We start from the raw sequence: 13,649 nt of genomic DNA on the forward strand, positions 1-13,649 counted from the left end.
TCTACCTCATCACTACACAGAACTTTACACTAATATTAGAGGCAATCTTGAACGGGCATACATATGTGCATTGGCTACAAAATGCTTAAATTGCGTAAGTGAAATATATTGAAGTTTTATTCTAGAACAAGAAATATAAGGAATGAAGGCTTTTTTGTACACACAAGTTTTTTTTGTAAAAACGAATTAACAAGCATTGTATTTAAACACCAAAGTGTTATTAAAAATACTTTATTCTTAAGACATAGAAATCAATACTATACAGGTAGGAGGGAGATCTTTTCCGCTAGAGAGTCATTCAATCGACAAAATCAACTTAAATGCTGAGAAATTTGCCATAAGTATATCCACACAATCAAAAATATAATACTGCATGGAAACCATTACTTTTAGCCAATCAATCTAGATCTATTGAGAGGATTGGATGACTTTTCTTGGTATTATTTTCTGGCATTTCGCAGCCTGTGACCCTCAATGGCTAACACACGGCACCCTCTGCAGAGCATTATCACACATATGGTATCTTTTTGGCATTTTTCTGCAAAATTATCCATTTACACTAGAATCCATCGTTTAAAATTTAATGAAAAATCCCCAATAGCTTTTGCTCTCATGGCTCCTGGCAATTGAGGCCAGCGTGGCACAGTGTACCGGCTCAATGACACCCTCTGGTATATATTTTCACACCTAAGGGTTTTTGAACCTGTTTCCCACAAAAGAACTTCATAAACTAAAAAAGACCATTGTTTTTATTTGAACAGCGGAAACTTGGCATTCATTGTTAGATTGCGATGTTCCATGGCAACTCCCTGCCTCTGAAACTCAATAGGTGACACACGGCATCCTCTGGTGCACATTATCACACATATGGCGTTTTCGAACTTTTTCCTGTGAAAATATCCGTTTACACTAGAATCGATCGTTTAAACTGAGCGAGAAATCCACAATATGGTTTCTTCTGATGGAACCTGGTAATTCAGGCCATTGTGGAAATATGTTAATCTGTGGCTGGTCATCGAAAATGCCAAGTTTTTTGTACGTATTCGTGTAGTAACATTTGTACATTGGAAGGAAAAACACACACATCTTATTTTAAAAAGTAAAGATAAAATATAGCTGGAAAGTATAGGCGCAGACCCAGGGAAAGTGGAAAGTCTTCAAAAACTTGAAAGTCTAGCCATTAAAGTTTATTTCTTTTAAACATTAGATCCAGAAAAATGAAAAGTCTTCTAAAATTTGATAGTTAAACCATTAAAGTTGATTTCTTTGAAACAATAGACCCAAGAAAAGTGGAAAGTCTTCAACAATTTAACACTCAAACCAATAAAGTTGATTTTTTTGAAGAACAGGCCCAGGAAAAGTGGAAAGTCTTCAAAAAATAGGTAGTCAAACCAATCTTTTCAACCATAGAACCTTGAAGAATGCAAAGTCATCAAAAATTTGACAGTCAAACCAATAAAGTTTAATTTATTTTGAACAATAGACCCAAGGAAGGTGGAAATTTTTCGAATATTTGATAGTAAAACAAAAAAGTTGATTTCCTTTAAGCAATAGACCAAGGAAAAGTGCCTTCAAAGATTCTAAAGTCAAACCATTAAAGTTGATTTCTTTTGAATAATAGACTCAGGAAACGTTGAAAGTCTTCAAAAAATTAATATTCTAACTATTGAAGTTGATTTCTTTTCAACAATAGACCCAGGAAAAGTGGAAAATGTTCAAACATTTTATAATTAAACCAAGAAAGTTGACATCCTTTGAACAAAAGACTCAGGAAGTGATAAGTCTTAATGGTTTGATTATCAAATAGTTTGAGACTTTCTAGTTTCCCTGGGTCTATGGCTCAAAAGAAATCAACTTTAATGCTTTGACTAGAAAAAATTTGAAGACTTTCCACTTTCCCGCGTCTTTGCACATATTTTTTTGAAACATTTCAAATTCACCTTTTAATATAAGATGTGAGTGTTTATCCTTCTAATGTGTAAATGAAACTGCTCGAAAAAGTACAATAAACTTACTATTGTCGATAACCAACCATAGATTACTATGGGGCAGCCGCATATAGCCATAGTGGCGTGGATTGCCAGGAGTCATCGGAAGAAGCAGTATTGTAGGTTTTTCATTAAGTTTAAACTATCAATTTTAGTGTAAATGGATAATTGCACAAAATGCCCAAAATTCCATTTGTGTGATAACACTTCCCTTTTCAATGCTGCCTTTTGTCAGCCATTGAGTGTAACAGGCTGGGAATTGCCATGGAACCTCGCAATCTAACAATAAAATGGCATGTTTTCGCTGTTCAATTAAAAACAATAGTCATTTTTAATTTATAAAGTTATTTTTGTGGGGAAAAGGTTAAAAAACACATAGGTGTGACAATTTTTTCCAGAGGATGTCACAGGGCCAGTATGTTGTACAGGCTGGCCTCAGTTTCCAGGAGTCATCAGAAGAAACGCTATCGGGGAATTTTTCATTAAGTTTAAACGACACATTCTAGTGTAAACAAATATTTCTGTAAGAGAATACTCAAAAAGGCCATATGTGTGGGAATGCTTGCCAGAGGTTGTATTGTGTCAGCCATTGAGCGTCATAGGCTGGGAGTTATCATGGAACATCGTAATCTAACAATGGAATGGCAAGTCTTCGCTCTTAAAATAAAAAATGATCATTTTTAGTTTAAAAAGTTATTTTTGTGGGAAAAAGGTTGAAAAATTCCTTAGGTGTAATAATGTACGCAAGAGGGTGTCATTGGGCTGGTATACTGTGCCACGCTTACCTTATTTTTCCGGGGTCATCAGAAGAAACGCTATTGGGAATTTTTCATTAAGTTTAAACAATCAGTTTTAGTGTAAACGGATATTTTTGCAGGAAAATGACCAAAAATAACATATGTTTGATAGTGCTTGGCAGAGGGTACCGCGAGTCAGCCATTGAGTGTGATAGGCTGGGAATGGCCAGGAAATAATAACAAGAAAAATGAACAAAATATAGCATTGAGTCAATTATCGTGTGCCCATTTGAATTTAGCTCTAATAAGTTACTTTCTCCTCTCAATAGATCTAGCTTTATTGGTTAAAAGTTGCGGTTTTCATGCATTATTATATTTTTGATTTTGTGAATATACTTATGGCAAATTCCTCAGCATTTATGATGATAATCCTCATAGAACGACTTTATAGTTGAAATTATCTCCCTACTACATGTATCATAATATTTTCAGTGTCCAAAGAATAAAGTATTTTTAATAGTGCTTGTAAGTTTATTTTTATTAACAAAATTTGTGTGCACAAAATAGCTTTCATTCTTTATATTTCTTGTTCCAGAATAAAACTTCAATATATTTCACTTATGCAGTTTAAGCATCTTGTAGCCTATGTACATAGGTATACTCGTTTAAGATTGTCTCTAATATAAGTGTAAAATTATGTGTAATGAAGAGGAAAAGATAGACTTTTGACCTTATATGAAGGTGTACCATATTCTAGCTATAATGACACTCTTACTTTTATGCCAACTCTTTTAGCACATACGAGTTCCAATAGACTAAAAGACTCTATTACTAAAAAATATGCTAGGGACAAACCCCAATATTATCTGATAGTGCCCTCTAAAGCATTACTTAACATGCAGTCGCGCGTCAAATGTAACCCATTTCTAGTAATCTATTTTCTCCCCTGCATGTCGATTATTGCAATCATAGGAAAGACACGATCCTCTTAATCGTTCTAGAAAGTGTGCAGAGAATTATCCATACCAGGAATAGATTATTTCGTAGAATCTATATCTCGAATCAAGATTATATCAACTGCTGCTTCGACCATCTGTCTAGTGCTCCACTCTGTTGAGAGGAAATCTCTTCCGATCTATAAAGTTGGGATTTCTGGTCCCTGAAGAAACAAGTCATGCGAGCTTGCGTCATCCTTAACACGGGAAAAATTTACCTATTACGTAAGAACCAAAGAAATCTTGAAGAAAAACATCTTGAAGAAAAATATCTTAAAAAACATTTTGAAATGTCTTGGAAAGTTATAAAAAATGTCTTGAAGAAAAATTTCTAAGCAAACGTCTTGAAATGTCTTGAAACGCCTTGAAAGTGTCTTGAAAAATGTCTTGAAGAAAACACTCCACATGATGTAACTCATACGCTTGCATCTTGATTTGGTGGGGACTCCTGAAGGTTTTTCCCTACAGCCTTAGGTTTTTAAACAACCAGCAAAAACACTCTCTTTTTAATGTAACAAATACTTGCATATTTTAGAAAACATTCCCTATTACGTAACAAACACCTGTTTATTGAAGAAAATTAATAACACCTGCGTCTTGGAGGATCCACCGCTAAACTGCTTCGTGATCTTAAATGGTTAAGGAAGAAAAGAATAGTGTCTATGTGTCTCTTAAAATAGATTTACCCCTCACTACTTTTATTTCATCGTTTGCATAAAAAAAGTTGATAGCGGCTGTTTAAAAGGTGTTGTGCTACGCTCAAAATTTTGCAGAAGACAAAATAATCTTGAATTATTTAGCACCGATCATTGAAAATCTCAAATCAATAATTGTTTTGCCAAGTGAAACTATTTTGTATTGTTTATCTTTTTTTTCTCTCTTCCTTTTTAAGTTGTGGGCCCTATTTGATCTAATTAAAAATCTCTTGAGCCCATATTCATGTTTTGCAGTTGACATCTATAGATTTTAAGAACTTTACTTTTTATATTTTGTTTTCATATCATATTTTATTATTCATATTACATTTATGCATCATAATTTATTCCGTTATATATGTTCATTGTTTATATATTATATTTTGTGCTGTTTATTCATTACAAGTATTTTTATTTTTTAAAAGGCCACACTGACTATACTTGACAAACTTGACATTGAAACGGAAAAGAAAACTCCAGAGGAAGTTGCCCGTCGCTTTGGGTTTGAAGACGAGTTCTTAGCCGGAAAATTGACGCGGTGGCAAAAATTTAAACCCGCTGCTTGGTCGTTTTTTGAAGAACCCTACTCATCTTCTGCGGCAAAGGTAAGATTTTTATTAGTGTTGTCTATTACAACCTTTGAGGTATAAGGGGTTCATGGACTGCTGATAGAATTATCCGGTGCTCGTGTATTGTGCATCATATACGTCGCACGCAACATATACATGTGCATCATAGGTATGCTAGCGTTTATTTTTAAATGTAACAACACTTTTTCTATTAATCTTGTTGTCTGTCAACAATAAAACAGTGAAAAATAATCGAATGACTTCAAAATAATTTTAGTAAGTAAATTTTTATTTTGACTTCTTACTTAAATAACGATTTGTACTTTTATAATCATTTATAAATTGCTGATAAGGTTGCTTTTGATTGAAAAATAATTTTTGATTAGACTTTTGAAATTGATTTTCGATTAGACAAGATGTAATTATACAGCCCGCTTTCTAGGGCTTAAATCCTGCTTTGTAGGGATATATTGAAAGAAAGGTTGATATGGCTAGGGCAGGTTCAGCGGATGAAGGATGACAAATTGCCGAAGATTGTCCTTTTCGGCCAACCGTCTACGGCGAAACGGAGATAAACTGAACAAGAAAAATTAACCTTGAAAACAACCGAGCTTATTGACTAGTTAACCTTTTGTTGACTAGTTACCTAGTCAGCTACCTAGTTTTATTGACTAGTTGACCTAGTTGACTAGTTGACCTCGGTTGAAAACAACCGAGCTTATTGACTAGTTAACCTTTTGTTGACTAGTTACCTAGTCAGCTACCTAGTTTTATTGACTAGTTGACCTAGTTGACTAGTTGACCTCGATTGAAAACAACCGAGCTTATTGACTAGTTAACCTTTTGTTGACTAGTTACCTAGTCAGCTACCTAGTTTTATTGACTAGTTGACCTAGTTGACTAGTTGACCTCGATTGAAAACAACCGAGCTTATTGACTAGTTAACCTTTTGTTGACTAGTTACCTAGTCAGCTACCTAGTTTTATTGACTAGTTGACCTAGTTGACTAGTTGACCTCGATTGAAAACAACCGAGCTTATTGACTAGTTGACTATTGACTTATTGACCTTTAGAGTTTAGAGTTCAACTCGGAATAGGTAGTAACCATTAAGCTGATTAAACTTGGAATCCTTAATTGACATATGAACCCTCTTTTTCCCTCGGTTGAATTGCATTACAATATAGCTATAATAAAATAAAAAAATCGTAGGATAGATAGATAAGCATTATGGAAGGCAGCCACAGGGCCATGGCAATAAATAAGATACTAATGTTAACATACATATAAAAAAATTCAACAACGTGTACAAAATAGAAAAACAAATTCATTCACACAAAACTATTTTAAGTACTTCCCCCCTCCCTGGCCTATAAGAAATTATTTGTGGATCAATCCCAATTTAACTTATTTTGTAATATATTTAATCGTTTCAAAATTATTCGAGACCCCTTACTGGGACAAACCTCTGATTTGATTTCATCTTTAATAAATATTATCTTAAATCCGCTAATTCGTAATCGAGGGCCATAAATCGAGGGCCCTAAAATATATGATTTCAAGTTTGAATTCTTTCATACAGTTTTTTTTTTTGCATTTTGGAACTAGAGCCGCGAACCGCCCTTTTTTCTACATTTTCCATTCAACATTTTTGAACATTATTTCAGAACATATTTTAGAACATTCATTATTTTAGCAGCGCATTTTTGAACATTTTCTTGTTCACCCCACCCTGAAATCTACCACTTAACTTCATATCTTTATAACCACACTTCGAAATAAATATATCACCCTATACCCTCCTCCATCACCAGTAGACTCAGAGTGACATTGAGGCTGCGACTTGACACCGCCATTCCTGAGTCTCCTGATCTTCTTAATCATCAATCACTAGCGTTGCTAAATCTCCTACCACCATTTCTATTCCCACCCCTTCATTTTAAACACCTGATAACTCATAACCATTTAAAATCGATCTCACCTGCCAAGTCCATGAGATTTTCCTTTTTTTCCGGCAAAACCTCACTAAAGATACATTAACGATGATGTTTTGCTTTATACAAATCCGAGAGTCCTTTGTTTCATTTTCAATTTATTTGAGGCATGAAGGAAAAAGAATCTGAAAGTAATTTCGAAAGCCTATATTGCATAAAGTAGTTTCTATACAAACATTAAGGCTAGAAAAAATGACCTGGGACACAACTGATAATCTCCCGAAGGTATCAAGTTTTTGTCTTTCACACTGTTTGCTTATTTGTGTTTCCGGAATAAGTTGCCCGGGGAAAATAGATGGATAAACAAATTGGAAAGCTTGAATGAAAGACCTGCAAATTTTAATTAATTAAAGTCTGTCTTTTTGTCGGCGAGTGAAGTAATAAGATCTCTTGTTGAAAGTGTTATAATAAATAAGTCGATTATAATAACTAAGAAGGCGGTAAGTTACAAAGATAAATTTTACTTAAAATAAAAACAAATTACACTATTAATAGAGATTAGTTTGCAAAAAGGTTTTAGCGTCATAGTCGTGTTTTCGTATTTTTAAAGCTATTTCTCATCAGAATGTCTGTTTTGCAATTGTTTTGTAAACGGGAGAAGGTGGCCTGGCGTATGAAGAAAAAAAAGGGAAAAGCCCTAACTATTTTTTGAACCAGGCATGAGACTAAAGAGCGAGCTGGGTCTTTCTATATAGTATTATATGCCTTATTTTGAAAGATGAATTCCAAGGAATATAGTTTGAAACAAAACTAGAGAAATTGATTTTTTTATTCAACACAATTATTTAACCCAAACAGTGAACCTAAATAATTTTTTATTCAATATGAAAAGTTGAGAAATTTAGAAATCTGTTCTATCAGCTTTCTTGATAGAACACATTCAACGTAGAAAGTCACATAAGAGACAAAAATAATCTCTAGACCCGTGATTCCCAACATAGGACACATGCCCCACCGGTAGGGCTTGACAACATTTTGGAGGGTGATGGACAGGACGTGCACTCTTTGGCCGACTTTAGAGTGCCTTTGTTTAAAAACTCTTTTCATGCGAATGCTGTCACATTCAAATGCATTCAAAGAGCACAGATAACATGATAGTGTTGCAGTAACGTTAAACATTGTATAAAAGGGGCGTGGGTGTAACTGAACACATGTAACTTAACTTCTGTGCAACTCAATTTCTTTTAACTGAATTCTTGTGTACCTGAACCCCTGTTTAATTGGAAACCACGTTCAACTCAACCCTGTCTAACTGAACCCTGTGCAACTCAACCCGTGGGTAACTTAACCCTATTTGACTTAGCCCTCGTGGATCTGAACCCATGCTTAGCTACGTCCTGTTTAACTCAGCCGACGAGCGACTCAACCCCTTTTAACTGAACCCTCGTTTGACTGAGTACATTTAGCTAAACCCTCTTTCTGCTGGAGCCCCTTATGTTAATTCAAAAGAGGGTTATCAACCCTCTTTTGACTTAACCCTTATGTAACTCATCCATATTTAAATTAAGCCTTGTTCTATTAAACTCAACCCAAGGCCTAAGAATAAGTTTGAACTTGTGCTGGTTAGAAATTCAAAATATGTTTCTCGCTTCGTTCGGAGTTTATAACTTTATTACCCATTTGGGCAAGCTAAACTAGTTTGTACCGAAAACAAAGAACCAGCAGAACCACGATTGCAACTAATTTCAGGCAAACCTGACAGCCAAAGAAAACGATTCTCTTTCAGGATGCTTGCTGCATTTTTTCGTGCATAGTTAATAGGTATAGTTATTAGCTAATAGTTATTCTAGTAGTTATCCCATAGTTAGATTAGTTAATAGTAATTCCATTCAGGTAGGACTTTACCAAGTTTCTATTTAAATAATCAGATTTTTACTTCTCTCCCTGTATTTGGTCAAATATTGTAATTATTTCTATTTAATGAGTGAATGGGGAGGAGGGAGGGTCGTTAAATTTGGGCCTTAGCTCTAAGATTAGAAATAGCTCTTACTCTGGCCGGAGTTAAACTTGGATAGGATGTAGTCTCTCGTCTAGAAATAGAAAAAGTCAGAAAGGATTTGCAGAAAAATTTAGAGGTATTAAGAAAAAACCAAAACTTTAGAGGCTAAAAAATTTCTGCAAAAAAAAAATTACAAAAAAATATTTCGACGGTAGCGATTATTATGCTTTTAAACATGCTTGAATAGCGAACTAGTTGTCTTTTTATTTGGAAATTTTGGGCGAAGTATGATATCTAAAAAAAAAAACAGTCACCAGTTGATGCAAGTCTTTATGGGATGGGGAAAATAAAAGGCTAATTTCGAGAACCTCAGTAGATAATCTTTTTCAGTGCCCCTACGATTTTCCAGTCACCGGCTAGTGCTGGGGAAAAATAGACAGAAAAAGAAGTCACGCTCGGGTGTCAAGCACTTTTTATTAATTTCCAAGAATATATTTTGTAATTGGTGAAATGAAAATAAATAGCTTCTATTGTTAACGAATCGCCTTCGCGTTGGGATGAATTTTTTTCCTTGGCTGTTTTTTTTTTTTCAAAACTTGTTTCGCTTTCGACTTGCAAAGGTGACTGGGCTGGAAAGCATTCAAGAGAGGGATTTTAATCACTAGCATAAGAATTCCTGATCATGGAGATTTCTTTGGTTTCAACCCTTTACACTTCAGAAATGTTACTAAAATTGGGTTTCGGTGACATTTTATGATGGTATCGTCCAGGGGCTGATCCAGGATTTCTTTAGGGAGAGGGCATAATAGGTTGCTTCGATAAACTTGGGAACAAAGAAATACCCATAATTTAAAGGGAACCTTGACAGTTATGCTTCATAGATAGGTAGCGGAAATGGTCGTAAATTTAATTTAAAATCTGGTGAGGGTTAACATTCTAACAAGTCTGTTGAAATTAAAATGGTATAAAAATATTGGTACAAATAATGGTACCCTTTTAAAATCATCCCGCCATAAAAAAAAGCTGTTCGCCATCTATAGCGAGTGAGTTGTGCTTTTTATTGTTTAAACAAAGATTGGTCTCGAACCATCTTTTGGGGTCATGCACCCCTTGTGACAATTTCCATAGGTCAAACCATTTAGCATGTCGCCTAATTTAGTGGCTGCGCTTATTAACTATGATAGTAATGAAGAATAGAAATGAGAATATAGATACAAAGACACGATAAAGATATATTCATAAACGATTTACTTAATGTTAAATACTAGTTCTTTTCGGGGTGTAACAAGAAAAACAGAACGAAGAGATAGGTATGAATAGAAGACATTTAAATACGAGAATTTTAAGTATAGGCAATAAAGCATTAACTAATCACTGTTTCTTTTTAAAAATAGTGTTTGACAAACAATGTCAACTTTGACGAAATCTCAAAAATTGACTAATCAAAATTTTACTTTTCATAACAATGTATCTTTCCACTTTTAATGGTCGATATGTTTCATTTTAATTACAGAATTCACATTTTTATAAGAAAAAGTCTATTTCAATATTCCCACTCCCGCCATATCTATTTATTACACGGTCGATGTCTACCTCAATATTTCGGTGAACGTTTATAATGGCTAGTCCTGTCAGTCTGGAGTTCTTTCATTTTAAAGCTCTTCGTTAGTATTTCCTCTTTTATTCATCCTAAGATATTCGAATACAGCCCAGAATCGTCAAAAATACATGAACTATAATAAAGATGCATGTAGGTATGTGCTTCAAACTAAGTATGAACATAACTTCTCTTTAAAAAACAAATAATTATGTGTTTGTTATTTTTGTATTTGATAGGTATAGATTGGTGATTTGAACTCTCAGGGTTTCAAGCTGTGGTAGATTTCTCGTTAATTTTTTTTTTAATGTTGAGATTTTCAGGTATTCAACTCGAACATTTAAATCTCGACATGTCTGTTACGCACAAAAATAAAAGATTGACATTTTTGCTTTATAAACAATTAATCATGGGAATATGATTGGATAGCATGTATCAAAATATGTATTAAAATCCTCAGCAGTATATATAGCAGTTTAGACAATTTAATGGACAAATATATGCAACCCCTAAACAAAAACATAACTACATTTTGCGATTGGTTGGTATTGAGAAGGTGAGAAATTATGAAGTAATATTGTAGTTACATTCCGTTCCCGTGGTTAATTCAAGTTGGGTGAATTTCCACATTTATGTTTATCAATATTTTATTAGTAAATGTTAGAAAAAAAAACGATGCCCTTCCACTGATTCAAACTGAGAAATCAGAGACCCATCTATAACAGTTGGATAAAAAAAAAGAAAATCAACACATAATTATTTGCCTTCTTTTCTAAACAACTGTTTGAAAATCTATTCTTCTTAAATGATTAATTCGACCATTGAAAGAGTATTTCGACTCATATGCTTGGGTTTAAGTATATATTTATACGAACTTCTATTAAAGTTCTAAAGAGTTTCGTCTTATTTTAATGTTTTAGGATGAACAGAGGGGGTGATATGTTGTATAATGCTGAGCTTTAATTACTTGAAAATAGGCACTAAAGTGGCCACCATTTGCTCACCAAAATCCAAAACTTAAACTAATAATTTTTGCACCTCTCATACATTTAATTTCTATTATACAAAATCCCCTACAAAAGCAACAATGTTGTAAAAACCACCCCACTTCGCAAAAAAGGCAAACCCAAAAAAAAAAACAGACCGACAAAAAAAGTAATGATATCCGTTTCTTCACCTCAGTGCCATAGAAAGACTCGAAAACAAATTTTGACAGCAAAAAGAAGTAAATATTCTGCTTTTCAGCCGACCCGGCTGAAAAGCACAACCCGGAAATACCACAACCCGGCTTGTGACAGCACAACCCGGAAATATCATGTCGACAGCCTAAAGAAGTTAGGCTTTTAAATTTCATCTCCTTGTTATTACGAAATGAAGATTTTTGCCTACCACTTGGCTATTGTGGTAATACGAACAGATTTCCTTGATAAACCTAAATTTAATTGAATACTTTTTGGCGGTATGGGCTGTTAGTAAAATCTAACAGAGACCGTAAAAAGTAACTGAAACCCTGTTTCAAACTTGTTTGCAAAAAGATACAGTCTTAATTATAAAAAAAAAACTTATTAAAAACTCAACTATTATAAACCCATTACAAAAAAACTTTCGTCCCAATTCAAACCAGAGCAAGCGGTCCCAATCAAAAACCATTCACTACTTCAGGGGGGCGTGCCCCCTGGATCCGGTATTGTCGCGACGAAATTAAAAAAGTGTGTAAATTTGAATACTAGATTTCAACTAACTTTAAACAGCTCTCTGAAATATTCTAATATACCATCAGTACTCAAGAAATAAAAGAAAAAAGGGAGACTTATCAGTGTTTCTGGTTCTTCTTAAAGCTACAAGGATTTTTCCAGAAATTAATTTTTATTGTAATTTATTTAATAACTATCATTCTTGAATCAGCATTAAACGACAAGTTTTTCTTATGAAATCGGTTTTTTTAAATGTATCTTTAAGATTTTGACTACTGTGAGTTTTTTTTCTGTACTAGGGTACAACTATTGCTGCAACCACGACTTTCAAGTGTGTTTGGGCCCACGGCATGAAAAGTTCTGAGTAAAGTTGAATGAGGGTAGAATTTTTTGAAAGTTAAGTTTTACGAGGTGTAGTTGGACGAAGGCTCACGTCAACAGTATTTGAGTTGCTTGAGGGCTTAGTAGCACGAAGGTTCAGTTAAATAGAGGCTGAGCCAGACGAGGGTTCAGTTAAACGGGGGCTCTGTTGCACAGGGGTTGAGTTCAATGAGGGTTCATTTGCAAACTGGTTCAGTTGCACGAGGTTTCGGCCGCATGGGGCCTCAATTACACAGGGGTTCGGTAACACGGTGGTACAGTTACACCTTGGGTTAGATGCACGAGGGCCTAGTAGCAAGAGATTCAGTTAAACGAGGGTTCATGTAAAATATAATAAGCGTCGTTTTCAGACAATACTTTCATTAATAAAAAATACCTAGAGGACTACCCAAAAATAGATACCAAGTTAATGGCCTTTTCAGCTTCCTTCCGGTGAATAGCTGTAAAACTTTGAATTACAAAATTTAAATATCACAAGAGGGGCATCAGGATTTTAAAGGTATCTTGGTGGGGCACGGCACAAAATCACTTGGGAACCACTGCCGAAGACAAATGTTTAGCATACTTCATGCGGAACCAGAGGTTTTGTAAAGGGTTAGTGTAGATTAGTTTAGAGGATCTGCACTAATTGACACCAGAGTAACTTTGGGAGATTGCTTTGCTTTGGAGGTCTTTGGAGGTTCCATAGTGACCATTGTCTTGAGACTACGTAACAGCATCCCATTCCAACTCTTCAAAGCTTTAAGCGTATACTTGCTCCATTTCGCTAACTCCCAGCATGTAAGTGGAGCTTACAAAAAATATTTATACACAAAAAACTGTATTAAATATCCTCTCCCTAGGGACAAGGATAGAAGATAAAAACATAGGTATTACCAGAAAAAAATGTCAGTTTTTAAATGTTAAAATTTATAGCATTTTGAGCACAAATGTGGCCCTCTGACAATAATAATGCCTTCCTGTCCACCAGGATCATGAAGTCTGCAACTAGCTTAGATACAAATTTAAAAATGAATTATGATCAATAGTCTACGAGTCGTGGGACAAATCACAAGCATATAG

General features: G+C 34.5%; 1 protein-coding gene across 6 annotated transcripts in view; it reads left to right on the top strand.

Annotated features, from left to right (window-relative positions):
- Positions 1 to 13,649, top strand: part of LOC136040881 (potassium voltage-gated channel protein Shaw-like) — a 187,767-nt gene that overhangs the window by 60,468 nt on the left and 113,650 nt on the right. For all 6 annotated transcript variants that reach the window (XM_065725284.1, XM_065725287.1, XM_065725283.1 and 3 more), the window contains one exon: positions 4,841 to 5,020. In XM_065725284.1, the coding sequence (XP_065581356.1) occupies positions 4,841 to 5,020 (180 nt within the window). The remainder of the gene's footprint in view (positions 1 to 4,840; positions 5,021 to 13,649) is intronic.

This window comes from Artemia franciscana, chromosome 21, assembly GCF_032884065.1.
Source record: "Artemia franciscana chromosome 21, ASM3288406v1, whole genome shotgun sequence".
Taxonomy (NCBI): Eukaryota; Metazoa; Arthropoda; class Branchiopoda; order Anostraca; family Artemiidae; genus Artemia; species Artemia franciscana.